The 27,890-nt window shown below is 44.7% G+C and overlaps 1 protein-coding gene across 1 annotated transcript in view; it reads left to right on the top strand.

Annotated features, from left to right (window-relative positions):
* ATG4A (autophagy related 4A cysteine peptidase) overlaps positions 1–27,890 on the top strand; it is a 151,524-nt gene that overhangs the window by 70,379 nt on the left and 53,255 nt on the right. The window contains exons 9-11 of the mRNA XM_086918468.1: positions 8,677–8,755; positions 9,724–9,869; positions 27,638–27,694. Coding sequence (XP_086774594.1) covers positions 8,677–8,755; positions 9,724–9,869; positions 27,638–27,694 — 282 coding nt within the window. The remainder of the gene's footprint in view (positions 1–8,676; positions 8,756–9,723; positions 9,870–27,637; positions 27,695–27,890) is intronic.

The following is a 27,890-nucleotide window of genomic DNA, read 5'->3' as shown; positions in this document are numbered from 1 at the left end:
TTGCGAAAGTTATAACTATTGGCATTGTAAATGACAAAGCTATTAATTTAGCTATTTTCAAAACCAACACATAAAAGAACATTTGGTGAATTTCCATTAAAATATTTGACTTTTTTACTAAGATATTATTATACTCTTTTATGCAAACAAAATTTAGATACTGCATAAATAACTTCAATAAAACATTTTTTATATGTAGCTTTTTATGTAAAAAAATAACTATAGCAAAAAGCAAAAAACAATTGCCATTTACAATGCTAATAGCTCAAACTTAAATAATGCGAGACCTATTGCATTGCAAATGCTTGTTAAAAGAGTGGATTTTAAAACTGTCCATTCACTGTACTTTCCCGATTCTTACCATCATCACAGGTTGTAGGAAAAACAAATTTAAATGTCCTCTGCCTGCTCTTCAGCTTCTCCATACTTATGAATGAATGAATTAGTTTAATGAAGGCAGAGATATCCCTACTCCCACGTTAACCAACGCTATAACCTTTACCACTCAGTTCATGGGACTCTTTTCTAAAAAGTGTAGGAAGTTGCTCATCAGTGTTGTTCTGCCAATATGGGGGTCCTCAGGGTGTGAGTCTACTTTCAGGAGTGTGAGCGGATTACTACTGCCAGTGCCAGGGCAATAGGGTGTGAATGGCTGCTGTCACAAATAGGGTGTGTGGGCAGAGCTGTACTTTCAGTGCCGCGACGCAGAGTATGAGTCTTCTGCCAGGAATAAGGTGAGTGAGCAGTGTGGCACTGTCAGTGCCAGGACAGCAAGTCTTTGAGCCTGCTGTCAGGAATAGGAGGTTTGAGCAGAGTTGCACTGTCAGCACTAGGACCACAGAGTATGAGTCTGCTGTCAGGAATAATAATAATAATACAGACATTTAATTTAGTGCACAAATCACTCACGAAGGAGTATCTCAGCGTTGCACTGCTGAGAAGGAAAAACTCCCTAAAACAGCCGGGTCTTCAAAGCCTTCTTGAAGGCCATAGTCTATGAGCATAAGTAAAGATTAGTGGGGAGTTTATTCCAGCGATAGGGGGCAGTGTAGGAAAAAGATCTACGCCCCTGATTTGAGGCCCGAATGCGAGGGATAGTCAAAAGAGCCTTGTCCGAGGATTTAAGGCATCCCGCCGGCCGATACGCTATTAAACGCATGGACAAGTAGACTAGGAGGAATTTGTGAAGTGCCTTATGTGTCAGACAACAGAGTTTTAAAATGACCCGTTTTCTAATAGGCAACCAATGGAGAGTCCGAAGAATAGGGTAAGAGTGGTAATAAGAGGGAAGATTCCAAATTAGTCTAGCGACGGTGTTTTGTACCACCTGCAGCTTCATGATCAAAGAGTTGTTTACTGATGTTAACAGAGCATTCCCGTAGTCCAGGGGACTGATTATGAGAGCTTAGACAAGAGGTTTTCTAGCACTGTCGGGAGCCAAGGAAGAGCCTTTTGTAGAAGCTTCATAGAGGCGAAGCAGCAGCCATAGGTGACGGTTACTTTGTTCTTCATGAAAAGAGACCGATCAAGCTTCACTCCAAGATTTTTCTTCACAGACTGCTTTTGAGAATGGTCTGGTGCCCAATTCAGGCAGAAAAAGGTGTTTGACTGGAGTTATGTTGTTACTGTCTGAGCACAAAAATATATCTGGTGTCCTTGTCACTTACACTTTTAACATGCAAAAAAACCACGCTATGTTCCTTTCGTGATTGGGTTATTTAATCATAAAAAATAATAGACCCACCATGCACGGAGCTGGAGGATATAGAACTACATATCCCAGCAGTACAGGGACGCCTTTTTCATGCCCAAGCCTAGCGCGTCACACATTGCGGAAACGAGGCAGAATTGGTTTGGAACTAACCGCGAACAGGGAAGAACGCGCACGTAGGTAAGCAGGGAGCCCCATTAGCCAAAAAACGGTAAACAGTAAACGTTTTAGATGATGGATACCTGATATACGGTTCCTGTTACTATTACAGTGAAGAAAGATAATCCATGAGAGCGGGCTTTGGCAGAGAACAAATAAAAAACGCCAAAAGGTACGTGCATTAAATGCCCTCCTTTATTAAATAAAATGGCATTTAACAACCAGTTTGCACTCATTAGGCGTGTGCCTCTCTCTTTTTCATTTGAAACAATGCTCCAAAATTAGAGTTTGTAAATTCCAATCGAACAATCAGGAGTGCATGTATGTGGAACTGACATGGCATTTAGGTTGCTTGAACTAACAGTATCATATATAGGGGTCCATATAAAAAAGAACTTTATTGATTACAGGTCCACCAACAAAAGAGAGTGCGCTTGCTGTTCGAGAGTGTAAAGAAAGAGTCCAAAGATAGAGACAAGATTGTTACCATATTGGCAGGTATGTGCCCAATCCCCATAAGGTAACAGTAAAGACTGAAGACGCAGCGATTAATTTAGCTGGTTCAAATAAAGGATCATGATAAAGGAATAGAATTGATACCTTATAAATTTACAACAGCGTTCAAAAATTCAAAAAAGAACTTTCCCTCATCTTTTGTGTAACAAAAAAAGAATTGAATCTTTGTTCCACATTGGTATTGTTTTTATGTGGCTGTATTGTAAAAGTATTGTAAAAGTCTTTATCCATTGGTCAGAATTCGTTTTGGTTGTATGTATAAATGTAAATTGTGTAACATATAAATGTATGTGGTATATGTTTTCGAACTGGTTGTGTAACTGCGTGAAGGCCAGATTCCTTCTATAAAAAATGATGATCTGAAAAAAACAGGGTGATTAAATAACCCAATCACGAAAGGAATATAGCGTGGTTTTGTGATTAAATAACCCAATCACGAAAGGAATATAGCGTGGTTTTTTACAAGTTAAAAGTGTAAGTGACAAGGACACCAGGTATATTGTCGTGTACACTATATATGAAGGCCCTACCTGGTTCCGATCTGCTGGGCCTATCCCCCCCTTTTATAACTGTGTTACTGTCTGAGCAGCAGAGTGAGTCTGCTGTAAGAAATAGTGTGTGAGCACAGTTGTACTGTCAGCACTAGAAACACTGGATGAGTCAGCTGTCAGGAATAAGAAGTGTGAGCAGAGTTTTGCTCTCAGTGTTAGTACAGCAGGGTGTTTGAGCCTGCTGTTAGGAATAGGGCGTTTGAGCAGAGTTATACTGTCAGCACTAGGACAGCAGGGTATGAGTATTCTACCAGGAAACAGGTATATGAACAGAGTTGCACTTGCAGCACCTACACCGTACAATGTGACACTGCTGCCATGAATAAGGCGTGTAAGCATAGCTGCACTGTCCTTTCAAGGACAGGAGAGTGTCAGGGTTCTGGCACGATTATGGTCACCAGAGTGTTTCTGACAGTCCTCAGCTGATTTAGGTGATACCTCCTCTGCTGAAGTCCATGGCTTCCTTCTTACGAAGTTAAACATTATTTTGACAGGAGCAGAAGATGACACTACTGACCTTGGAAACTTGTCATTCTACTGTGGACTTGTACATGCAGTGGCGTAGGAAGGTGGGTGCTGGCCGCCTCGGTGTCATCACAGAGGGGGGTGACAAAATGGCAAAAATATTTGTTTTAAACACACAGGGTGACAAGAAATTTTCCACATTGGGTACCACCTGACCTTGCTACACCACTGTGTACATGCTGGGTATCAGACAAAATTAGTGCTTAATTTAAGAATTTAAAATGTCTTATGTCATGCCTGGTGCTTTAACTCCCAAAGTCTTGCTGTGTGATGCATCTCCGTCTAAACATATGGATTTTTATCCAAATGGAGATGCACTCTGTATTGGGAGAGGGAATGTTGCTCTAAGCAAGAAAGGGCTGCCGACCACAAAAGTATTATGGTTTGATAAGTGCAATATGAAGCCTCCCTCAGGATGGGATAGATGACTTTAGTGGAAGCTGGGAAGCCAAAGAGGCCTCAAGCAGTGAGCGCAAGGCCTGTCTTGGGTGGGAGAGTCACTCCAGGTTCATTATGAGATACTTTAGAGTCTGCAAACCTGAAAACACCTCATGAATTAGCAGTAATTTGTTGGTATAAGTGAGTATTTCTTTACCTCCTCTTCCGTCCGCCTCGACCCAGTCTTATAATATGAGGGTTTGCCTCATCACAGAGGTATAGTTCCCCTGTCCTAGCAAAAAGAGAAATAAAGACACTTTCTCTGGTCCCTCCTTCCTTCAAGCATGGAGCCACTCCTTCCTACAAGCATAAAGTTTGTTTTTCTGTCAAAGGGTAGTATTATTCCTTTTCCACACACTAAATTCTGAGACGTTTTCTTTTTTTTAATGTTGATGTTTTTGTTCTGGGTTCTCCAGATTTGTTAGACATTAGATCCATTCAGACTGTCTCAGATTTCAGGTGTTCCCATTCCACTCAAGCTTTTCACAAAGATCTTGACTTTGCCGGTGAGTATGGTACATTCCCAAGACATACACATCTACTCATCCTTCCATGATTGTTTAGTATGTGCCTCGTCTTTTTTCAGGGGATGCAGAGATGTGCAAACAATCTGCAGGGTTCCTCTGGAATTTTGTATTCTTCTCAGCTTCAGAAACTCAACTTACTGCCTTCTCACAATCTACAGTGCATTGGAGGAGACTTAAATTAAGGTTTCCATTCACCCACAAAAAAGCCAACATTGATGTGCCACCTGTCTGTTCTATTAGCCTGATCTGAGGCAACAGCTCAAGACTGGTTAAGGGAATGAGTTGACATGGTGGCCTGCAGTGCTTAAGTTGAAAAAAAATTTAAAGATGTGCCTGGGCTCTCGCCAGGAGACCACTGCAGCTTGCACCACAAATTGCCCCTACCATGCTGCCAGTGATATTAACATCACCGCTACTAACCACCACACTTCTACAAGTGTGATAATTCGTACTATACCAGGCCCTCAAAGCTATGAAATTGGATTAATCAGCAGGTTAAAAAGTAATTATCTATGTATATTGAGACAATAATAAACTGTTGTGGTTATCTCTAAATTACGCAGACAGCGCCACCTTGTGGCAGACTTTCACAAGCACCGGTGTCGACAATTAAGTGCTGGTGCTGAGCACTGGAAACCACTGGCTCAAATTAAGCACTGGTTGGCCTGTCTAATGAAGGCTTGTCTCCATCCGTGCGGAGCTAGACTATTCCAGTCCATTCCCTATCCCCTGCTTATCCTGCCCGTGTCCCACACCTGACGGGAGACGACCACCGCGCTGGATCCTGGAAGACCTGATCGCTACGCGGCTCCGCCATTATTGAACTTTCAGGAATATCCACCCTATTCGTGAAAGACCTCCTTTGATCCGACGAGTATCTAACTCCCAAGAAGGAGCTCCTTTGATTTAATCTTCTTTACCATTGTCTCTCGTCTCAAACAAGAACTCCTGACCTGATACCTGACTCGCGAACACCGAGCTTACCTAGAACCCCAGCCGCCGGACCCGCGGAAATAGACCCTGCCCTCACAGATATCCTCCAATCATTGACGCAGAGAGAACATATAAACACCGGTGAAACTTATACCGTGCTCCCTCTGTGCAGCATGGGAATTGTGTGTGTCCCCGCCCCCTGGTCATCTTCGCCCTGAGCGATGGTGCAGCCTAAATAGGCCATACACCAAAACGCGCGTTGGCGTGACCTTTATGAATGGCCCAAAGTGCATCCTTTGTCAAACTACCTTCTTTTCATCTACCTGCCTCCATAATGTGATTGCAGTCCTAGCAGCCATAAGATACCTCCTCTGCAGGCCTTGATGTACCTTTATGAATGTTATGGATGATACTGTTATGGGGGAGCAAATCAAGGGGGATTTTTGGCTTGAGCTTTTTGGAACCAAGGGGAGATGAACTGATATATTGATCAGCAAGTGGGGTACTCAGTTTCTAAATTAAGTAGTTTGTGTCAGGAAACATGCATATTCAGAATGACCGTGAGGTAGTGTTGGTAGTAGTTGCTGTTAGCCTCATCATCCTCAGTCTTTGTTGCTCCTGCATCTGTTATCCCAATCTGTTATCCCAGCCTCATTGGATATGTTCAACATTCCCACCTCCTCTCCGAGCCCCTCTGCTTCCATGTTCATATCAACTGAGGCTCCACAAGGGGGATTGGAGCTTTAATGTTAGGTCTGGAGGCCTGGGGTCTTCTAACGGGGTCCTTCTGCGTATACAGCACTCTACAAGCCGCCTACTGTGAGGCAACTAAAGTGTTGGATTTCGTTTGAGATGGATTTATTCTTCTTTTTTTCTGTTTCCACTTTAAGTAGACAATGGACTGCCATTCAAGCTTTTGAGGGTTCAGAAAGACTTCCAATATTTGAGTTGGTTTCCTCTCCACTTGGAATTGTTTTGCTTTGCCACCCTATGGTTCATTTTCTGGTGCCACCTTGCGACCTTCCTTTGGTGCTTTAGATTCTTCAGGTATCACCCTTTGAACTGCTAGATACTGCTGATTAAAAATAACTTTTGCTCGAGCTTTGTTTCTAATGGTCATTTGTTGGAGAGTGTGGTGCTCTACTTTGTTCTGATTCTTTTTACACTTTTTCTAGACAAGGTTGTCCTTAGAGCAGATTATTCTTTCTTCCAAATATTCCTTCTGGTTTCCATTGAACACATGATTTGGAGCTATCAGTTTTTTCCCTTCCCTCAGACAATGAGCCCTCACCATTTATTTAAATCCTACCGCTCCTTTCTGCACGGCGATGTCTCTGTTTATGACATGTGCTTCAGCAGTCCAGAGACATTACCATTGCTTGATTGATTTACCAAGTCCTGCCGAAGGCTGACCTACCATGGGTGGGAGCCACCTCTTGGGCAGCTTGTAAACGAGCCTTACTGATGGACGTATGCAGCACTACCACCTGGTCTTCCTCTCGCACATTTATAAACCCTAGTGGTGGTTTTTCATTTGATTTTGGTGGAAACATATGCTAAACATGGATCCCTGTAAGTAAATTTGTTTCCTTATTTATGCCTTGCAGGAGTTGAAGTATCTCCTCTGCGTGGTCTGTAATGATTTTCAGGTGTCTGTGGTCATCTCATTAGCTCAGGGACATCTTAATATTATTACGATTCAGACGAGGAAGACAAACAAGGAGGTAATAGCTCAGTAATGTTTATTACTCCAATTACTGGTCTTCCTTGTCACAGTCCTAGGCACTCACCCTCCTGCCACAAGGAAAGTAGGTCTCCATAGGGCTTAGTGTCAAACACTTTAATATTACAGGAAGTCTGTATGTTAATCTCTTTAAGGGAGAGTTGAAGCCTAATTAGAGATCAGAGAAAGTATCTATATTTTTGTTTTTGTTTGGATAGGAGAACTATAGGTCTGTGACGAGGCAATACCTAATATTATTAGGGATGTGAAAAGGAAGACCAGGTCTCTGAGTAATGAAGATTATCAGTACATAACCAGGCCATTCTTCCCGCTCGTTATTTATATCCCAGTTCCAGCCCTCCTGTTTTTCCCTACCATGTGTGGATTTAGGATTTTGTGATCCTAAGTGGAATTTACATGCACAAATAGCATCATTTACAAATGCAAAATCAAGTTTGTGATTTATAAAAAGTTAATTTGCTCACTTAAATGGATTTATGTGCAAGTAAAAGTACACCTGTGTGGTTTTATTTTATGTGTTGGTAAAGCCTCCTATAGGAGACAGTTGTTGATGGCTCAAGGTGAGACTTCTGCAAACATTGATGAGCACTCACAAGCTCACAGCACAACCTATGTGGGTATTCACAAACATCTTGCTGATGTGGTCATACATTTTCTCTTGTCACGGTGGGGGGCTGAGGGGAATGTGTTTTCAGTGTTAGAAATGAAAGAGATGACCACCAAAATTGGTGCAGGTGTAATGGTAGGGCTTTGCCCATATGGAGAAATATTTTCCATGTAAAGAACCACAAAAATAATGTTTGCTGATTCCAAGAAAATAAGATATGAATTCTAAATGTAGAAGTATCTCTCTAAAATCCTACATTTAGACATCTCAGATCTGTTGCCTTCTCACCCAGGATCTGGAACAACATCCCCTTTTTCAGAAGGAATAACTCATCCCTCCTCCACTTTGAAAAAGAGGTGAAGAGAAACCTTTTCAATGTACACTACATCATGAAGCTATAACTTCTACTTTCAGAACCCAGCTACCCTTAATTCAGTATTTGTTTTTGACCCTGTACAACTCTCTGCTGCCGTTCGGCTGGGTTTATGTCATGCAGATACCACATATGTACATGCTGTGGTTTTACAATCTTGCATGGATGTGGGGGCATTTCATCTGTTTCTTGTTTATCACAGATTATAGTTATGTAGCTGGCCAGGTGGATAAGGAACATGACCGGAGACTCGAAACTACTGTTCACACAATATTGTTACAAGTACCTCACAGTTCCTTCATTCCGTTGCCCTTCCATCAGCTAGCAGTTATTGAATGTTTATTTCCTCAATACACCCTTCTCTCCTTTCCCATATTCTACCAGTCTCTGCTCTTCTCCTGCCTAGACCATCACCTCCGTTTGTGACTGCAATTTTGCAATCTAGAGGCCCTACCAAACAAAGTCCTAGGCCGTATAGACATAAGTAAAAGCTGTCTCTTCCTGGTGCATTATCATTATGTTGGTTTATTGTACCAAAATGTAACTTTATGTTCCAAAGTGCGCTCATTGTTCTTATTTTCTACCCCTCTAGGAGTGTTTCAAGATGTCGCAATCTTTGGGTGCACTAGGAGGAAAACCAAATCATGCCTATTATTTTATAGGATTTTCAGGTAATAAATATTTTTTCTTCTAAACATTATATAAATATATTTTTTTGTAAAGCATTGATTTCATCCATCACATGTCTATGCAGTAAGAAAAAGAAAAAACTGTGAATAGACTGTCAATGGAATGCATATCAAACTAGTTATGCAACTCCTCCCCTTAAACAATAACCCGGGCAAAGAGCTTTAGAGCAAACATAAGATCAAGAAAATCAGTTGAAGACACTATTCTGTAGTCTTGTGCAATGAAACACAAGAGGCCCAAAGTAGATGCTATCGTGTTTTATGATACAAATACCCCTAGTCAAAACAACAACTGCGGACAAGGGTACCAGATTCAAACTCTTTTTCATGCATCACACAATGGTTAAAACTTCACAGAAACACATACCTGGTATTCTGGTTCAAGAGGAGATTTCCTGAAATTGCTGTGTGAAAATAAACAGATCTGCAGTAACCCAACTTTAAAAGCTGCTCAAGAGGTGGCTACCACCCCTGGATCAACCTTGTAAATCAAACTTAGCCATAGTATAAACAAGGGAAATAAACCAACCTTTAAGGTTTGTTGTGGAGGTGCCTGCTGAACCATAAGCCACAAGTAGACTACCTTGCAGAAAGGAGCAGTAGGATTAAATAATTCCATTGGGGTGGTCACTGCTGTTACTACAGCTTCAGAATTGAGGCCCTTCCTAATCTGGACCTCAGCAATTTCCAGGATGAACAAGTCTAGTATACCAAATCCATTGGAAGTGGATGAAGCGATGTGTTTTTAAAAGTAATATTTGGTCAAGGCATTATTCAGGTACCATGGGGTGACAGCACAAACAGCTTTTTCTCTGGCAAACTTACTTATGAATTTAATAAGAACCCCTACTCTCTGACTTTCATTAAGCATAAAACCCATATTGACAAGAATCGGATTAAACATTTATCAAACTTTTTTATTCAAATGATTGTTTTTGTTACTTGCACAGAGGATGAGTTAATCTACCTGGACCCCCACACCACTCAGACGTTTGTCGATTCAGAGGAAAATGGGATAATTCATGACCAGAGTTATCATTGCCAACGAGCGCCGCACAGAATGAAAATCCTGAATTTGGATCCCTCCGTAGCTTTAGTAAGTACATGGAAGTCTGATTGTACTGCTCGTTAATTATATAGCAAACATGAGCAGGGGAACATTTGTCACTGTTTTCTTTTGGAGTGGTCACACTGTCAAATATATATTCAAACCCCACCAAAGCACTGATGGTTCCCAAGCAATACACCTTGGTAATGTCAGATTGGAAGTGAGGAAATGAATGCCAAAAAAGTAACACAAATATATTTCAACATTAATAACTTAATCGTAGGTCATCTGTGCACAACTGTTGCTTACAAAATGCACACCCACAGCTCTCATCTACATACTCCAAGGGTTGTGCTCCCTTGCCATTTCTTGAGGGAAATGGCATGACACATGCCTTCCTTCTATATCTGCTTCTGAGTTTTGGTCTAGGCAGTAGTGCATGTGATTTGGTATTAAACAGGCACAATAAGTGCTACTTCTGGGCATAGCCACATGTGATAACCTAATACAGCCCCAGAGATGCAGGAGAGCTGCACAGATGATTTGGCTAATACTCGAGCTCCGTTGACAAATCGGTCTAAGATTTTTCTTCTGTTGCCCTCATTACTATTAAAACGTCAGCAGGAAACTTTAGTAAAAAATGTACTTCCTAAAAGCGGAAACTGAGCTGAAAGAGAAATAAGCCATGCTATGCTTACGGCAGATCGCAAGTACACAATTTAGAGTTAATTGTTGTTTTCATTTTATTTGATTAACTCGTACACCCCAACCATAATTTGTTTGAAATAGTTGCTATTTATCCTGATGGATACTTCCATATGAAGTTTGCTTAGGGTCACAGAACATCCTGAGGTTTCGCGACAGATGCGGCCTCATGCACCCTAAGGCATTCAAGAAATACAAGGCCAAACTTTTTACACCTCATGCCCACAACAAACGTGGGGCTTGACCACTGCAAAGGGCAAGATCAAGATTCCATTGAAGTCGCACTCCTTCCCTTCAGCAGAGTCCTCAGAGGACAAAAAGAAGAAGCATAGACGAAGAAGAACACACAATGATGGCTCCCCTTGATACCAGTTCAAGTTGAGAGTAAGTTACCCTGACGGACTCCACCACAAGCAAAGTCTTTTTCACTTCCGAAGCTTGTAGGACGTTACTACCACCGAGTAGCCAGGTCCGGCTGTACCGCTCTCTGTTGCGTTCTGTGTTGCCAGTTACCAGACTGTTGCTGCTTATTCCATTCACACCGCCAACTCAAGTGCCTTCATATCCAGGGTTCCTGGTGCTGGGCCCGATCCGGCTCAATTTCTTATTGTCATGATGTCACTTTTCAGGAAGCTGCAGTCCAGTCTGATGTGCCTTCAGGCCCTAGGGGTCTGTACATGTTCCCTCTGGGCAGGCCCACCCTTGGTACCATACGATCCCAGTGCCCCCATTCTGGGGATCCATTTGGTACCTGCCAACTTCATGTCTGTTCCAGAACCTTCTTTGGTGCTGACACCAGCTCTGGCACCACCTCCGAAGCTGACTTCAGCACCAGTACCAACGCAAACCCTGGATTCAGTGCCAGCCCCCCACAAGGCTAAGGCTAGACTTCATATGTCAAGGATGGAGGCTCAAAGGCTAATAAAGGAGGCCAGGCATGGAGAATCCCCTCAACCTGAGTCCCCCCTACTGCCAGACAATGCAGGATTTTTAGTCTGACTCGGATCCTAATCAGATTCTAGACCCCATCCACCATGAGAAAGATGACAGCAGCAAGGCAGCAAACCTTTTGCACTTACTCTCCTCAGACACATTGTTTGGCGTTACAGAATGCCAGTGGTCTTGATACGTCACCAGAAAGAGAAATGGGGTGACTCATAAGACCGGCCACCCCAGACAAGGCTTCCTTTTAGGATGCTGTTCTCGAGTCAATCAAGGCTGCATTGTACAAGCACACCTTGGCTTTGGCCGTCAGCTGATGAAATAGGAGATACAAGTCCATATCAGGAGACCCAGCATTTCTTTTCTCTCATGCCTCCAGAAAGCCTAGTGGTAACGTGTCCTCCTGTGGTAAACAGAATCCTGGAGCATTACCTATGCCTCGTCCTGAATTTAAAATAGCTGGAGGCTGTATGCGAAAAAGTATTCTCAGCCATTAGATTGGCACTGGCATCTATTCTGTTAAGGTACCCCCATTCTCTGTTTGAGATGGCTAACCCAGCATACCCAAGTCTCTCAAATTCCCTCAGGCACCACTTTGTAGAAGTTGAGAGGGATGGCCAGAATGCCTCACACCAGATTATCAGAACAGGCCTGGGTACAGCTGATTCCATTGCAAGAGCTATGGGGTCACATGTAGTACTAGGAAGGCTAATCTAAGAGTAGATGCCACATATCATTCTGCTCGAACTAATGGCAATTCAGCTGGCCTCAAGGCTGTTATCCCTCTCCTTTGCAGTCAGTTTGTTTAGATCTTGATGGACAATATGACAATGGTCTGCTACTTTGGCCTCCAATCTCTGGCCCAGGACAATTGGCTGTTTCATAAATTTGAGCTTATACAAAGGTTTCTCCTTTTGACAACTCCAGCCCACCCCGTCAGTCCAACAGCCAAACTAGTTGCTTTGTCCATACCTAGGCAGGTGCAGAGGAAAAGGTCACCGGGCCAGCAGTCCTACTACTTCTCCTCCACTGCACCACCTGGGAAGCCGCTCTTTTTCACCCCTCTAAGAGCATATGCGGCCAGTTGGAAGATGAGCATCTTCCTTTCAAAATGCTGGAAAGCCATACCATCAGATCAATGGATCATAAAGATTATGCAAAGGGGAATCCTCATATTCCCCTCTCCCAGTCCCTTCAGTCAGAGGAAATGTTTGGATACCTCAGCAGCAGGCAGTAGCCATGCTGCAGAAAGGGACTATGGAGTTGGAGCAGGAAAGTGAGCATGGGTGCTTATCTCAGTACTTCCTGGTTCACAAGAATAATGGTGGTCTTCCAATCCTAGGCCTCGGGCTCTTGAAATTTTCCATTCTCAAGGAAACGTTCAAGATGCTGTCCTGTCCTCAGGTTCTTCTGGCAGTGGAAGCAAAAGACAGGATGGTGTCCTTTGACTCCATATACCAATCCTGTAGTCTCATAGGAGGTACCCATGCTACCAGTTGTCGATCCTCCTACTCTAATAGGCGGCACTTCGGGATTTCACAAAGGTCATGGAGTTGGTCATTGCCTAACTCAGGAGATCAGTAATTTTCATATTCTTTGACACCTTGCTGCTCAAAGCCAATTCATTGCAGATGGTGTCTCACTACCTGCAGGTATGTTCATAGGGGCAGGCCTGGATACAACATCTCTTGAAGTCTTCCCTCCTCCCCACAGATCAGAAACATTCAGGATGTGACACTGATGTTTCAGGAGGGTGCCCGATCTCCTGTGAGGATGGTTGTTTGTCTGCTAGGATTGCAGGCTTGCTTCATCCGACTAGTCTTGTACACACACTAATACATGCAGGCATTCCAATGATGCTTCCGTAGGTAGTGGTTTCAGCATGGTGGCGATCTGACGGATAGTAGCATGACCTCCAGGTCAGCGCAGTAGATTTGACTTGGTGGTCAGTGGCAGAGTGCCTGTATCAAGGGGGTGGGGGTGTCATTTTACCCTACCCTACAGATGTTATAAATACATCCAACTATGGGGTGGGTGCTCATCTGGAGGAACTGAAGAGCAAAGGTCACTGGTCTCCAGAAGAGTAGATGCCACATATCATTCTGCTCGAACTAATGGCAGTTCAGGTGGCCTCAAGGCTGTTATCCCTCTCCTTTGCAGTCAGTTTGTTTAGATCTTGATGGACACTATGACAACAATGTGGTACATCAACAAGCAGAGAGGAATGGGGTCTCACATTCTCTGTGGAGAAGAGCTGAGTCTTTTGGGGGGTGGGTACACCAGCATGTGATATGGCTAGTTGCCAACCATATCACTGGCTCTTTGAACTACAGAGCCAACAGCCTCAGTTGGCATCTTCTTGCCGATCACAAGTGGTGTCTCCACCTGGAGGTGATACAAATCCTCTTTGACCTGTGAGGGTCCACTCTAGTGGCCCTCTTTGCGACACAAAGCAGTACTGTGCTCTCCAGTACCTACTACAGAGAGCCTTGGAGGATGCATTTCGATTAAGGTGAAACTTTTTGTGAGAAAGTGCCATCTTTCTTGCATGGTATGCCCCCATTTTTTGCTGAATTTCTGACCCCCACTCTGGCGGGTAGACAGGCGGGAAAAACAAAGGAAGGAAAGGGTGTGTGCCAGACTCTGCCAACCCCACCCCTCAGGTGGAGGAGGCGAGGTGAAGCACAACTCCTGAATCAGGGCTAGGTTCCTGCCCCCTCCCACTGGAGAGTAGCAGGATAAGGGGTGTACTCACCCCAGGAAAGGGACCCATTGGTCCCTGACCTTACCCTACCTGTAACACCCCATAATTTAGTATTTAGGGGCACCCTGGAGCTTCCTTCCTCAAATCCTGATTAGGAAACTACAAAGAAGAATAAGAAGAAAAAAGACCTGCCGTGCAACTGCTAACAAGAGGACGACACCAACTGACTTGGCCCCAGCCCTACCGGCCTGTCGACCCTGCTCCTGCTAAACCCCGGCATCTCCTGTGGTCAGAAACCTCGAACACCCCGGAGGACCTGACTGCCTTGCTCATCCAAAGTCTGGGACTCCCACGAGCAGTGGTTCTGCTCAAAGATCTACAAACCCTGGTGCCAGCCAGGAACCGCAAATCCAGCCTACTCTGCACCCGCCGAGCCCGGCCCGTGCCTGAGTGGACAAAGAACACGAGGACGTCCCCTCTGCGACTGTGACCTAGAATCCAGCACCCAAGGACCCTTCTCGACGATCCTGACGACGCCTGTAGCCTCACAACCAGGGACCGCGACCAGCATAGGGTAAGATTTCCCGACACCAAAAGACACCCCTGCACACAGCGCCCCACGGCCCCCTCTGCCCAACTCCAGGGTGTCTACCCATCCTACAGCTTCCCAAATTACCTCTCGAAGTGGTGGTTGCACCTGAAGAATCTCCGTCCCCGAGCTTGCAGCCTTTGTTCGTCTTGCAGCTTTCCCATTGAAATTAATTGGGCGCCCGACTGCCCAAAGCACCCTGCACCAAGCTGCCCGAGTGCCATTGGAAGTGCAGCATATGCTCTATTCTACTTCCCACTTGCCCTGTGTAAGTGACCCGGAGCTCAGCTCCCACAGCCGCGTGGTCTGCCTGCTAGCAGCCACCAACCGAAGGCCCCCTATCCGCCGTAGGGTAACATTGGGCTTACTGTCGCTGCACCCGGCTGCCCCTGTGCCGCTGAGGGTGTAACTACTGTACCTACCTGAACCTGGGAGACCCATGAGTCTAATCCTAGAACCTTAACTCTGCCAGTTGAGTACTTACCTGAAAACCGCTAACCTACATTTTCTCCTTAGGGTAACATTGATTGGTTTTCACTTGAAAATTCTTCTAAGTGTTGAGTTTTGAAACTTTAAGTATTCACTAAAAATCACCCGATCAATGAAAACGAAATTACTCACCTGTTACCAGGAGAGATCCCAGTGCTGGATCTTTGTGTCCAGCTAAATAATTACCACTCTGATTTTCCGATAACCTAATTTTCCTCCATATGATAACATTGGCTGTTTTTTTCTTTTTTTTTTAAATTTGTTTTTATTGTTGCATCACATATCGATAAACACAGTCATATATTTTCGTTGGTTGCAGCATCAACATTCTGCTGCAGTCAACCAGTAGTGCAACTTTTTCATTTTTATTATACAACTCTTATCTTTAGAGGTCATCGATTGGATAATTGGTACATTTTAGATAGATCATTGGAGCGTTCAAATCAACTATTACAACAGGCAAAGCCTTTAATACCACAATTTGCAGACCTATTATGCCAACCATGCGAGCCCGGAAAACCCTGGGGCTACCCTGTCTTAACCCATCTCCACCTTCCGTCCTCCCCTACTCCGTATCCTCCTCATCCCCTGAGCTATCCATGCCTTCCTCTTCTGGCAGTGGCTCACACAGCTCCCCCCTATAAGTGTTCCAAGGTGTCCATATTTTGTTCCATTTGCGTGGGTTGGCTCTTTGTTGGTACACTGCCCTTTCCACCACCATAAGCATGTCCATATTCCGGCCTCACTGTGCCAGGGTCGGCGTCTCGGATGATCCCCATTTCTGCGCTATATCTCGCTTTGCTAACATCGTTCCAATGACCACCCATTGCCTTCCATGTAGTGTTAAGTTGTTTGGGCCCCATACATTCAACAGACAAACTCGGGGGTCAGGTGTGATCGGGATTTGTAAAGTCTGGGCCATCGTGCATGTTACTCGCCGCCAGTAGTCCACCATGCTGGGGCAGGACCATAGGGTGTGGTACAATGTGCCCTCCTCTCCACAGTGCCTCAGGCAGTATGGGTGATCTGTTCTTTGGATTTTGTGCAGAGTGGTGCGTGTATAGTATACTCGGTGCAATATTTTAAGTTGCACTAACCTAAATCTTGCCGAGATGCCAGCTTCTTTAGGTGACGCCAGCGCCGCATTCCAGTCTGTCTCATCTAGTTCCCCTATTTCCCCCTCCCACTTTTCCTTCAATTTCTGCAACGGGTCGGGTAAGTTGTTTATGAGTTTACGGTAAGTGAGGGAAGTAGCACTGGCTTCCATGTAGTCTGTAAGTAGTCGGTCCTCTAACGGGGCCTATTCTGGGACATTAGTGCCTGGTTCTATTGCTGACATTAATGCGTATGTAACGGTATGTTTCAGTAATGCCCAATTCGTACTGTTCCCTCAGGGTCTCAAACGAAACCACCCCATCCTTCGTCCACATATCACCCACCGTGGAGATCCCGATGTTGTCCCACTGTTCGAAGCCTTTACTGTGTCTCAGATTTCCCAGAATTCTGGAGTCCCACAGGGGTGTGAGTCGTGTAACCACTCCCTCCCATTTTAGTCGTGTTTGGGCTTTATGCCATAGCGTCACAGTGTGTTTAGTTGGGCCGCTAAGTTTTGCAGTCAAACCTTTATTGTAGAGTGGGGCCAGAAGCGTGCTTGTCCCTAGCTGCCGTCTGTCCGCCATATACGCCGGGTCGTCCTGTGGCCTGTGTATCCACTGGTTAATCACTTTGAGGTGGGCTGCCCAGTAATATAGTTCCAAATTTGGGAGCGCTATCCCCCCACTATACCAGTCTCGAATCAATTTCACATTTGCCACCCTGGCTGGTCTGTTTCCCCACAGTAAGCTGGACAGTTGAGTCGATATTTGTCGGAAGAACGACGATGGGACCAACGCTGGCGTATTTTCCGGGACATATAGGAAACGGGGTAACGCCATCATCTTGAAAAGTGTGGCTCTGCCCAGCAGTGTCAACGGGAGGGTTTTCCAGTGGCGCACGTCTGATTTTAATCTGTCGAGCAGCGGGCTAAGATTTAAGTCCTGAAAGGTCGCATGCTCTCGTGTGATTTGGATCCCTAGATATCTAAAGGAGGTGGACTCCAACAATAATGGGCAGTCCGCACTTAGGTTCGGCGGTGGCCGTGTAGCATATAGAGCACAGATTTTGTCCAATTTATTTTGTACCCCGAGGCTGTGCCATGCCTCTCACACAAGGCCAGCAGTACCGGAATACCTGTTGCTAAGTCTGTTAGGTAAATCAACATGTCATCGGCATATAATGACACCCTGTCTTCCCAGTCGCCCCCCCCCCCGTACGCCCTTCAGTAATTGGGTGGTCCTAATGATGGTGGCTAATGGTTCCAGCACCAGAGCGAACAGTAGCGGCAAGAGTGGGCATCCTTGTCTCGTGCCCCTCGCTAGTGGTATTTCTCTCGAGATGTGGCCATTGGCCATCACTCGGGCTACAGGGTTTTTGTACAAAAGTCTAATCCACGCTATAAATTTCGGGCCGAAACCCATATGCTCCAGAACCGCAAAGAGGTAGCGCCATTCCACCAGGTCAAACGCCATTTTGGCGTCAAGCGACAGGATAGCTGCTGGTTCTGACAGTAGTGGAGCCCGTGCCATTACGCCGTGTAGGCGCCTGAGATTCATCGCCGTGCTCCTGTGCGGCATGAATCCGGATTGATCAGGATGTATTAGGTGTACCAGATGAGGTAACAGTCTGTTGGCTAGTAGTTTCGCTAAGATCTTACTCTCGGCATTAAGTAGGGATATTGGGCGGTATGACCCGCAGAACTCAGGTGGCTTGCCGGGTTTCGGTATTGTTATTATAGTCGCTGCGCGTTGATCGGGCGGTAGTTGTCCCTGTTCCAGACTGGCCTTAAACATATTTAGTAGGGGGGTCGCAAGCGTTTCCGACATGGTTTTATACCATTCAATCGGTATCCCATTGGGACCCAACGCTTTTCCTGAGTGTAGTGCAGTGATGGCTATCTGTAACTCTTCAGCGGTCAGGTCTGTTTCCAACTCTTCTTTATTGTCCTGCGACAGGGTGCGAGTGGGTACTCCTGTGAGAGACGCCTCCGCCATCTCCCGAGTGACATCGAATTCAGGGGAGTATACTGTTTGAAAGTGGTCAGCCAGGAGTTCAACTATCAATGAGGGACGGGTTTGTACTACCCCTGCAGGATCTCTCAAGTGTAGGATAGCCCTCTGCCCTTCCCGTTTTTCACTAACCAGGCAAGAAGCCTACCAGCTTTGTCACCTACGTCGTAGATTCTGTGTGCTGTCGTCGCTATATTGTCCACTACCCTGCGGCGTACTTGGTCGGTATGACGCTGCTGACACAGTCGGAGCCTGTGCAGCGTGTCCCTCGTCGGGCCAGTCTCATGATCTCTGTTGGCCTTGGCGAGTCTGTCTTCTAGGTCTAGGAGCTCTTGTTTTTGTGTGCGTTTGTACCTCGTGATAGTGGAGATAGCATGTCCCCGGAGAACCGTTTTGTACGCTTCCCATAGGATAATGGGGGACTTAACGGACCCTACGTTTTCAGTGAGGTATGTCCTCGTCCCTCTCTTGAGCGCTTTTGCTACTAATGGTACTTTAAGGTACCCCGGGTAGATCGGGTAGATGCGTGTTCGGGTCCGTCCAGGGTTGGAGAGACTCAGTGTCAGGGGAGAGTGATCCGAAACACCCCTTGGTTTGATTTGTACGTCTTCTATAGTGAGGGTGCCGTGTCCCAGTGTTAGGAAATAGTCGATCCGTGATAAACTATCATGGACCGCTGAGTGATACGTGTATTGCTGGTCGTCTGGGTGGAATCGCCGCCAAAGGTCCACCAAGCCCTGTGCTTCCATAAAATCGTATAGCCGGGAGGGCCTGGGAGACGGAGTTCTCACCCGGAATCTGTCTTGTGTGTTGTGTGCCACTGCGTTGAAGTCCCCACCCAAGATGAGATCCCCCTCTGGAAGGTCTAGCAGGAATTTCCCCAACTCTGGTAGTGCGACTGCATGTAGTGCCGGCGGGATATATACCGAGACCACATTGAGCGGCCTTCCTTCCCACTGTCCATGTTCCGCCGCAAAACGTCCCTGAACATTGGCTGTTTTTTACCAGAAATTCTTCTAAGTGTCGATTTGTGAACCATACAACTATTACTTAAAAATCCCCTGTGTAACAAAATCGATTTTTTTTTTCAACTGTTTACAGGAGATGCACCAGGGCTGAATCCAGGATCCAGCCCTGAGTAAGAAAAACATACGTAAAGTAACTGATATTGCATTTTACTTAAAACCCCCATTGAGCTCAATGTTATATTTGTGTTTAACTTGTGTTGCATATTGCAACAACTGTATCTATTGCATTGAAAAGTGTATTGCTATTTGAAAGTATTCATCTGTAGCATCTCATTCTGAGAAAGTATTGTTATACCTACTTGTGGTTCTAAAATAAAACAACAATATATTTTTAAATACAAAACAATTGGCCTAGAGTTCAGTTCTTGAGTGTGTGAGACCATTTGCTGACTGAGTGTGTACAACAAATGCTTTACACTGTCCTCTGATACCGTCTTACTGATCGACCAAGCTACCACTTTAGACCGTAAGGTTATATCTAACTTTAACCTCTGCCAAACCTCAGGGGAATGTGGACTCTGTGCACACTATACCTTACTTTGGTGCAGTATATACAGAGCCACTTTCTTATACTTTTCCCTTAATTACACATTTCCTTCCTTACCCTTGATTCCGAGGAAGATTTTCTAGAACCGGCCACAAATCATTTTCTTCACCCTGAACAAGCAGAGAAGGGTAAGGTATGTAGACTCCCTGCCCTCTTCCTGTGTTCTCTGCTCGGTGTACCTCTCAGGGCTGAACTCCTCTCCATGTCCTACGGGTAAGTTCTGAACAACAACCTCCAGAATCTACATCTTCATACCTGGAGATTTAGTGTGGACTTCTGAGCTCCTCCTTCTGAATGCTACCGGAGGTGTTCATGCGATCCTATCTGCTCGTCACCAAAACAGGCTATTTTGGAAGGTAGAATGTATTTATCACTTGGTGTGTGAAGAATGACTTGGAACCCTTGAGGACCTCCCTTTCTAAGGTCCTTAGTTTTGCTGTTTCAAGGGCACAGCAGGGCTGCCCAATGAGCACAGCCTTGTCTACTTTTCTCTGCTTTCCAGACAAGCCACCCCTCTTTAAATCACGGATAGTGATGAGGTGTCTGAAGGGACTGACAATCATGTTTTCACCTACTCCTTTTGTCACCCCAGTCAGATTTTAACTTGGTTTTGTTCTTTTTGATTGGTGCTCCATTTGATTTCATCGTATTAGCTACAATTAATAACATTAAAATAGTTTTATCAAAGACATCACATTGTTGTAGCGTGTGAGTTGCAGGCCCTGCATGTCTGCCTACTGTACATATGCTTATTTCCAGACAAGCTGGTCCTCAGACTTAAGTAGCTTTCCGTCCCAAGGTGGCGACACCTTTACATCTGGGGAAATCCGTCATCCTGCCCACTTTTTACCTTCCACCTCACCCTACTAATAAGGAAAAGAGAATACCCCGGCTGGAACCTAGAAGAGCGGTCAGTTATTACATTGTCCCTACTAAAGAGATCAAATCTGATGACCAGTTTTTTGTGGAGTACACAGGCAGCAAGAAGGGCAAAGCAGTACAGAAGAAGACTTTATCCAGATGGATAATTATGTGCATTAAAATGTGCCAGCCCCTAACAAAGACAGAACTGCACATGAAATCCAGACACATTCCACAAGGCGTAGTCTTCCTCCACGGCATTGATTCTGTGGCAGACATTTGTTGGGTGGCGACATGGGCTTCTCATCACACCCTTGCGAAACATTACTGTTTGGATTCAGAAGTGAGAAGGAATGGTCGTTTTTGTATGCTCGGTGCTCCAGGATATCCTCATCTGACCATCCTTCAGACCCACCACGTGAGGAGGACATAGCCTTGGAATCTGTTAAGCAGATGAGGAATGTGTAGGCAGAAGTATCCATCAAAAGAAAAAGTTACTTAACAATCTTTCTGGTAGGTACTCTATCTACCTGCATAATCCTCATCGATATTTCTGAAAGATGGTCATATACCTTGGTAGCAAGGTTCAATTTGCTGCAGTGCACTGCCAAAATAGATATTTTTCCCTCATCCCTGCCTCCATGGGCTTGAAAAGAATGAATGGGGCACTGGTATCAGTATGCCGGGAGGGCGCATTATGACTCCATTGATGTCGCTATAGAGTAATTTCTGAAACTGAGGTGGATCCAGTGCCCCTATCAGAGCAAGACAGCTGGGTAAAAGGATCAGGATCCCGTCTGACACCTGAGGATATTTAACAAGTTAGGATTCTGCAGGTAAATAAGGACCCACCAGAAAGATAGTTACTAAAGTTAAGTAACTTTTCTTTAAGGTGATCAAAGAAAAACTTTTCCTTTTGCATAGCAGTTCAAATATACTGGTAGTTTCAAATGTCACGCATAACAATTATGTTGGGCTGCATGTCAACCCTCAAAGCATGACTAATTAAAAACGTAAAAAACTCACCTTGTTTCCTGGGTACCGAAGGACTGGTGATAGATATTTGAAAATATACTTCATTGATTTCACTTGTTTAATTACATTCATAGCTTAAACTGGAGTTTGCAGTTATTCAAGTTATTGATTGATTTCAAGAGACTTTTGCAGCATCGATAGGTAAAATACAAGCAGTGGTGTTCACTAGCTCGCCCTATATGCACACACACTTCTTAGCTAACATCCCCACCCCCAGATCACAGAGAACATTGTAGGTTTCATTACTTAGCACTGGAAACTTATGTGTCACAACTCCAATGTGAGAATCTTCTCAATCAGAACATGATTCTTAAAAGCCAGGCACTCAGCCAGGCTGTTCTTTCAGGATTTCCTACGACTGGTTTCATTTTACGATTCCACAGCAAGAACATTGTAGAAAAATGTGTTTGGAAAGCAAGGCCTGCACACCTCGGCTAATTCTGAAATATGGGGATTACATCAGCAGGGGATAAATGCTTATTTCCCCAGTCCCCTTTCCGGGTATCCAGATTTTATCATCTGCATATAAGTTCTTCACCAGCTGTTCTGTTTGTAGATTACTGTTTGCAAGCTTAGTATATATTAAAGTATTATATCCTTCTGCCAAGGTATTACCATTCATGCAATGCACTGTCCCTGAACAGACCATTGAGTGAGCGCTGTTAAAGAGGGAGAGGGCCATTAACGACAAGTATAGACTGAGACAAAGGGTTATAGCTGTGTAAGAACATCCCACCTACAGAAGATTGAATGTTCTAAATGAGTTAGGGTGCGCCAAAGAACGCACATTGGATTGTTGGGGCAGAAGGCTTTTGCCAGCCATTATTGGCCCTCTGTCACTCACTTGTCCTCCGAGGAGCTCACAACATTGAAGTGTTGTGGCCTGCCTATTGTAAACAAATCTGAAGTCTACTAATGTAGGAATAAGTTAGTCCTCTCCGTCTAGAAGCCCTAAATGGTGCTTTGACCCGTTCAGATCCATCCCTCAAACTTAAAAGTAGGTTTGTTTTCAACATCATGTGCATTGTTAAGTATCCTTGTTCTAAAAAAGTAGAAATTGGGATTCAGTGAGGAATCCTAGGCTTACCCTGATCGCAAAGGCTGAAAAGATGACTCTCTCAGTGAAAAGTGACAAAGTATGTAAGCTGCACCCAATGCAATATTAAATTCAATAACTCGAAGAGTAAACTTTCCCAGCCAGTTTACAAAAAAGAAGCAAAATATTTTGATTAAAACACATCAAAATGGTAAACACAATTAAGAGAATAAGGAATTCTGAAATTTTGTAAGTAAATAGTAAACGTCTAAAAAAAAGTGGAAGTTGATTGGGCCTAAAAAAAGTTTTAGGTGCCTGTTTTAAGTCTGCTCTAATTGTGTGCTGGTCAGTTAAAGTCTAAGGATTAACCTGTGTCGTCAGTGCAACCTTCTGACGTAGACTCGTACAGAAGGAAACATTGCCAAGATGGGCAAAGCAGGAGGATGCTTTGTCGTATGAGGGCTTGAGAGGCCAGGAGTGCTGATATAGGCTCCCGTTGATGTTCCCAGTTTTAGTGCCAAAGGCTTTGAGCAGGACAAACTTAAAAAGCCACATCTCCAAATGCTCGTATTTCGGGCACATTATAGACTATGACTGCTCTCTTAATGTTCATTTGAACTTATTGCCCGACGGACCATGGTATTTTACAGATGCAGAACCTATGTCTCAAACAAATACAGGGCTTGGACCAGAAAATACTTTTGTGCAAGTTTCAAATTCATTTTTGGGGAGTTGGAAAAGTATTGCTGACTCTCAAAATGACCCAAAGGGCGAATAGAAGGGGAAGTGGTATTAGTGGTTTCTGATCCCATGTAGAGTTGCAAACCATTGATGTGGGACAGCTTCCCCTTTGAGAATGGTATTAGGGGACCTCATGAGGAGCAGGCTCCTACCGAGTTTTTCCTCCGGTGTGAACATTTTTAAAAAGCATCTTGTGTCTCTTTAAATGACAGAAACAGCTTTATTAACAAGCATTGGCATAGCCAATAGGTCTCACTTTTGGGACCTTATCAGTATTTAGTTATGCAGCACAATATCCTTGGTGCAACAACATTAACTGTTGCATAGTTAAACACTTATAAGGCCCCAAAGGTGAGACCTATTGGCTATGCCAATGCTTTTTTTTTTTTTTTTAAAGGACAAGCAGTGCTATCAGGCTCCGGCTGCCACATAGAGGTAGAGAGAGAGAGAGAGGTGTGTGTAGAGAGAGAGAGAGAGAGTGAGAGAGAGGTGTGTAGAGAGAGAGGTGTGTAGAGAGAGAGGTGTGTAGAGAGGTGTGTAGAGAGGTGTGTAGAGAGAAGGGGTCGAGAGGTGTGTAGAGAGAAGGGGTAGAGAGAGTGGTAGAGACAGGTAGAGAGGTAGAGAGAGAGCAGTAGAGAGAGGTAGAGAGAGAGAGAGAGAGAGGTAGAGAGAGAGAGAGGTAGAAAGAGAGAGGTAGAAGAAGAGAGGTAGAGAGAGGTAGAGAGAAAGAGAGGTAGAGAGCAAGAGGTAGAGAGGTAGAAAAAGAGAGTTACAGAGAGAGGGAGAGACAGAGGGAGAGGGCGAGAGAGAGGTAGAGAGAGAGGGAGAGAGCGAGAGAGGTAGAGGTGTAGAGGTAGAAGAAGAGAGGTAGAAGAAGAGAGGTAGAGAGAGAGAGGGAGGTAGAGAGAGAGGTAGAGAGAGAGAGAGAGAGAGGGAGAGAGAGGTAGAGAGAGAGAGGGGGGTAGAGGGAGAGAGAGAAGGAGAAGGAGAATGAGAGAGGTAGAGAGAGATGGAGAGAGAGGGTGAAGGAAGAGAGGGCGAGAGAGAGGTTGGAAGAAGAGAGAGAGAGGTAGAGAGAGAGAGAGAGTGTGTGGAGGTAGAGAGAGAGAGGGTGGAGGAAACTGCAGCCTGCTTGCTACATAGTCGCAGTTGTTTCTCAGCCAAAGAAATGCGAACAGCAGATTATTGCAACCTAAATTGTAGCCTGGCCGGCTGCGGGATTTGCATAATGAAATGCAAAGAGGCAATCTGGCTGAAGTGTTATTTCAGAGAGGGTTCAACTTTAATACAATTCAATTTCTGGAAGGCGTGTCACTCAAACCAACCCGCTATTTGCAAACAGAAACAATTGCTATGGTATTCCGGTCACGCTGCTATTCAGGGTTAAGTGGCTCTGCATCGTGGCCAAAGATGATAGGGGCATATCCTGTTTATGTAGCAGCACAGAAATAACAGAATGGAAAGTCCAGGCAGGCCCTTCAATTCCCTCTGAATTTAAGGACAGGCAAAAGTAAGTCTGGGGAAAAGGACATTGCTATAGGCAGAGTAGAGTGAAGTGGACATTTGGCTAATTGCTTTGCCATATCTTATTGTACAAGCCTCATGTGAAAGAGGAAACGTGAGGATGAGAGCGAGTCTAGAGAAAGAGAATGGAAGAAAGATTCAAAACATACTAAAATAAAATAGATAGACAAGACATTTTGTCCAGATGGAAAGCCCCTTTACAAACACTAAATAGGTTGGTGGACTTTCAGTCGATTATCACTGACAAAAGTAGAGTACAGCGTCATCCAGTGTTAGTTTATGGGTGCCCTCCGAGCAGAGGGGCTATGCAGCAAGCATGTTGGACATTTGTGAAATGCATGGTCACATGACCTGGCGTTACATACTAATTTAATCTTGTAAAAATGTTTGTTTTTTAAATCCAGCAAACTATTCTGTTTCATGAAGGTTAGCAAGGGGGAAGGATTAATTCAGACCAGATGTAGAATGGTGACATGTTCTACATTCGGATAATCTCCCCAGTGTTCTCTTTAGCTGCCTGGGTCCCAGATGGGTACCCAAACGAGAGGCTGTGGTTTCCCCGCTCAAAGGATGCAAGCCTGGAGCAGGCCTTGCTACCTCTATATTTTCTCTGTGATGTTGCTCAGACAGCAGGAGCAAACAGTTTACCCGACCCTGATTTTACCAAGAGAGAGGTGGGGGAGGGGGAGAGGGGGGTGGCTTAATTGCGCCCATAATTGTAATAACGGCCACCGTTGTTGTCTCGGGTTTAGTTGTAGTTTCCAGTGGGGAGTGCAGTCAGCCATGTCATTAGCACATTGAATAGACTTCGCATCTTCCCATGCATTATTGTATAACTGCAATATTAAACCACTCGTTGAATAGGGCAGCCGAGGTACATTTGGCGCGTGCTTATTGTTGGCCAATTAAAATGCGCGTCTTAAATTAGAGTGTTTTAATCGTCTTCGCCGGGTCAGCGGCTGTGTGGAGGACGGCACGCTGCATGCTAAGCTCACAAAACAAGTTATGTTTTCTGATACTGCATTCTCTTTTAAGGTTTTTGTTCACAGAGATAAATGTGGTTGAAAACATACTGCACAAGTTTGTTCTGCAACCCATATGGGCACACAAGGCTGAAGTCATTTCTTTGTGTTCTAATCATCCATGGTGTTGTACTGTTACTTGCATTTATATTACACAAACCAGGCTATGACCTCGGCAGAGTGCTCTTTGCAAGGGGGAGGAATCAGGGAAGGGATAGATTCAGAAATCGTGAAAACACTAGAAAGGGTTGTGGTGTATCGCAACAGTGGGCACAGGTGGGGTGATGGGGGGTTGGGGTAAGAATCCAATGAGATAGAGAAAAAAGAGAAGTGAATCCAGCAGAGAGACGACTAAGGGAGAATGAGCGATAGACGGAAGACGCGCTCTGTGGTGGGGGAGGGGAGGAGCGTTAAAGCACGCTCTTGGAGGAAAGCCAGATGGCGCCTGATTACACGCTGTAAGGGTGCCAGCGAGCGAAGCGAGGAATGCGCAATACCGTGCGCGTAACCGCACGCTCTATGCCACCCAAAAGCTGTGGTCGGCTTTTTAAAGCCCCACTCACTAAATGTCTTGCCAGCCAGCGCATGCGCTGGCTCAGGCGAGACCTAAACTGTGCGCGTAACTGCACGCTCTAGGCCACCCAAAAGCTGTGGTCGGCTTTTTAAAGCCCCACTCACTAAATGTCTCGCCAGACAGCGCATGCCCTGGCTCAGGCGAGACGTAAAAACTATCATTGAAAGAATGTGGATCAATGGGTTCTCAAACATTTTCAAAGTGTCACAGACTGCCTCCTTCCCCATTAATATGTAGGTTTTGTGACCTCTTGAGAACATCCATTTTGCAAAGTGAATGACTAGTGTATCAGCGACATCACAAAATGCAGGATAGTTTACAAACCAGTTGTGAGTAATTTCAGATCCTGGTTTGTGAACTACCCTATGCTTAGCGTGCCCATAGTCACTTTTTGGGAGCTTGAATTTCCCCAGCATGGGAAGGAAGGGAACTGAGCTTGAGGAACTAAAGTTTCATCTTGTGGCAAAACCCTCCCAGCAGTAGGAACGAGGAAATCCGCTCTCTGAGGGTGCACCTTGCTCAGGTGGTCTCTGCATCTTGTCGCACTCCTGTGAAGTTCGAAAAATAATCTATGTACAGACTTTTCAGGTTACAGCATAACTTCGTCCTGGTCACTCCTAAAGATCCCCGGCTACTAGGCCCTATATAACCAGGGGACATATTCATATAGTAACGGGAAATTAGCTTTACCATTCACTCCAGCCAGGGTCCAGCCACAGACAGGTCTCGGCTTATCACAAATATGAGGCTTTTTGTCCTGTATCTCTCTCTGGGACGTCAAGAGGCCCCGGGCTTTTTTCAGAAAGAACACAGTGGGCTGAAGATATTGTCTAACAAATGTTCGGTTCTTGGGGTCTGCTAGTATCATCACATGCTGGTCTGTTTCTGAAAGTCACAATGTTTTTTTTATTTCAGGGATTTTTTTGCAAAGAAGAAAACGACTTTGATTACTGGTGTAGTCATGTGCAAAAGGTAATATCCTGTCTTTCTTTCCTAAAACATTGTCAAGTCTGATTAGATCTCCACTACGGAGCGGCCATCCTGAGCGATTTCTAAAATGTCTGAATCATTAAATATTGAGCATAAAACAGTACTCAGTATAACTATAACCCTGGTATGTATTCAAGTCTGCCTACACAACCTTTATAAATACACATACACGTTAAAA

Source organism: Lissotriton vulgaris, chromosome 4_1 (genome assembly GCF_964263255.1).
Source record: "Lissotriton vulgaris chromosome 4_1, aLisVul1.2, whole genome shotgun sequence".
NCBI classification, from domain to species: domain Eukaryota; kingdom Metazoa; phylum Chordata; class Amphibia; order Caudata; family Salamandridae; genus Lissotriton; species Lissotriton vulgaris.
Note: the sequence above shows the minus strand (reverse complement) of the source record. Positions and strands in the feature narration are given on the sequence as shown.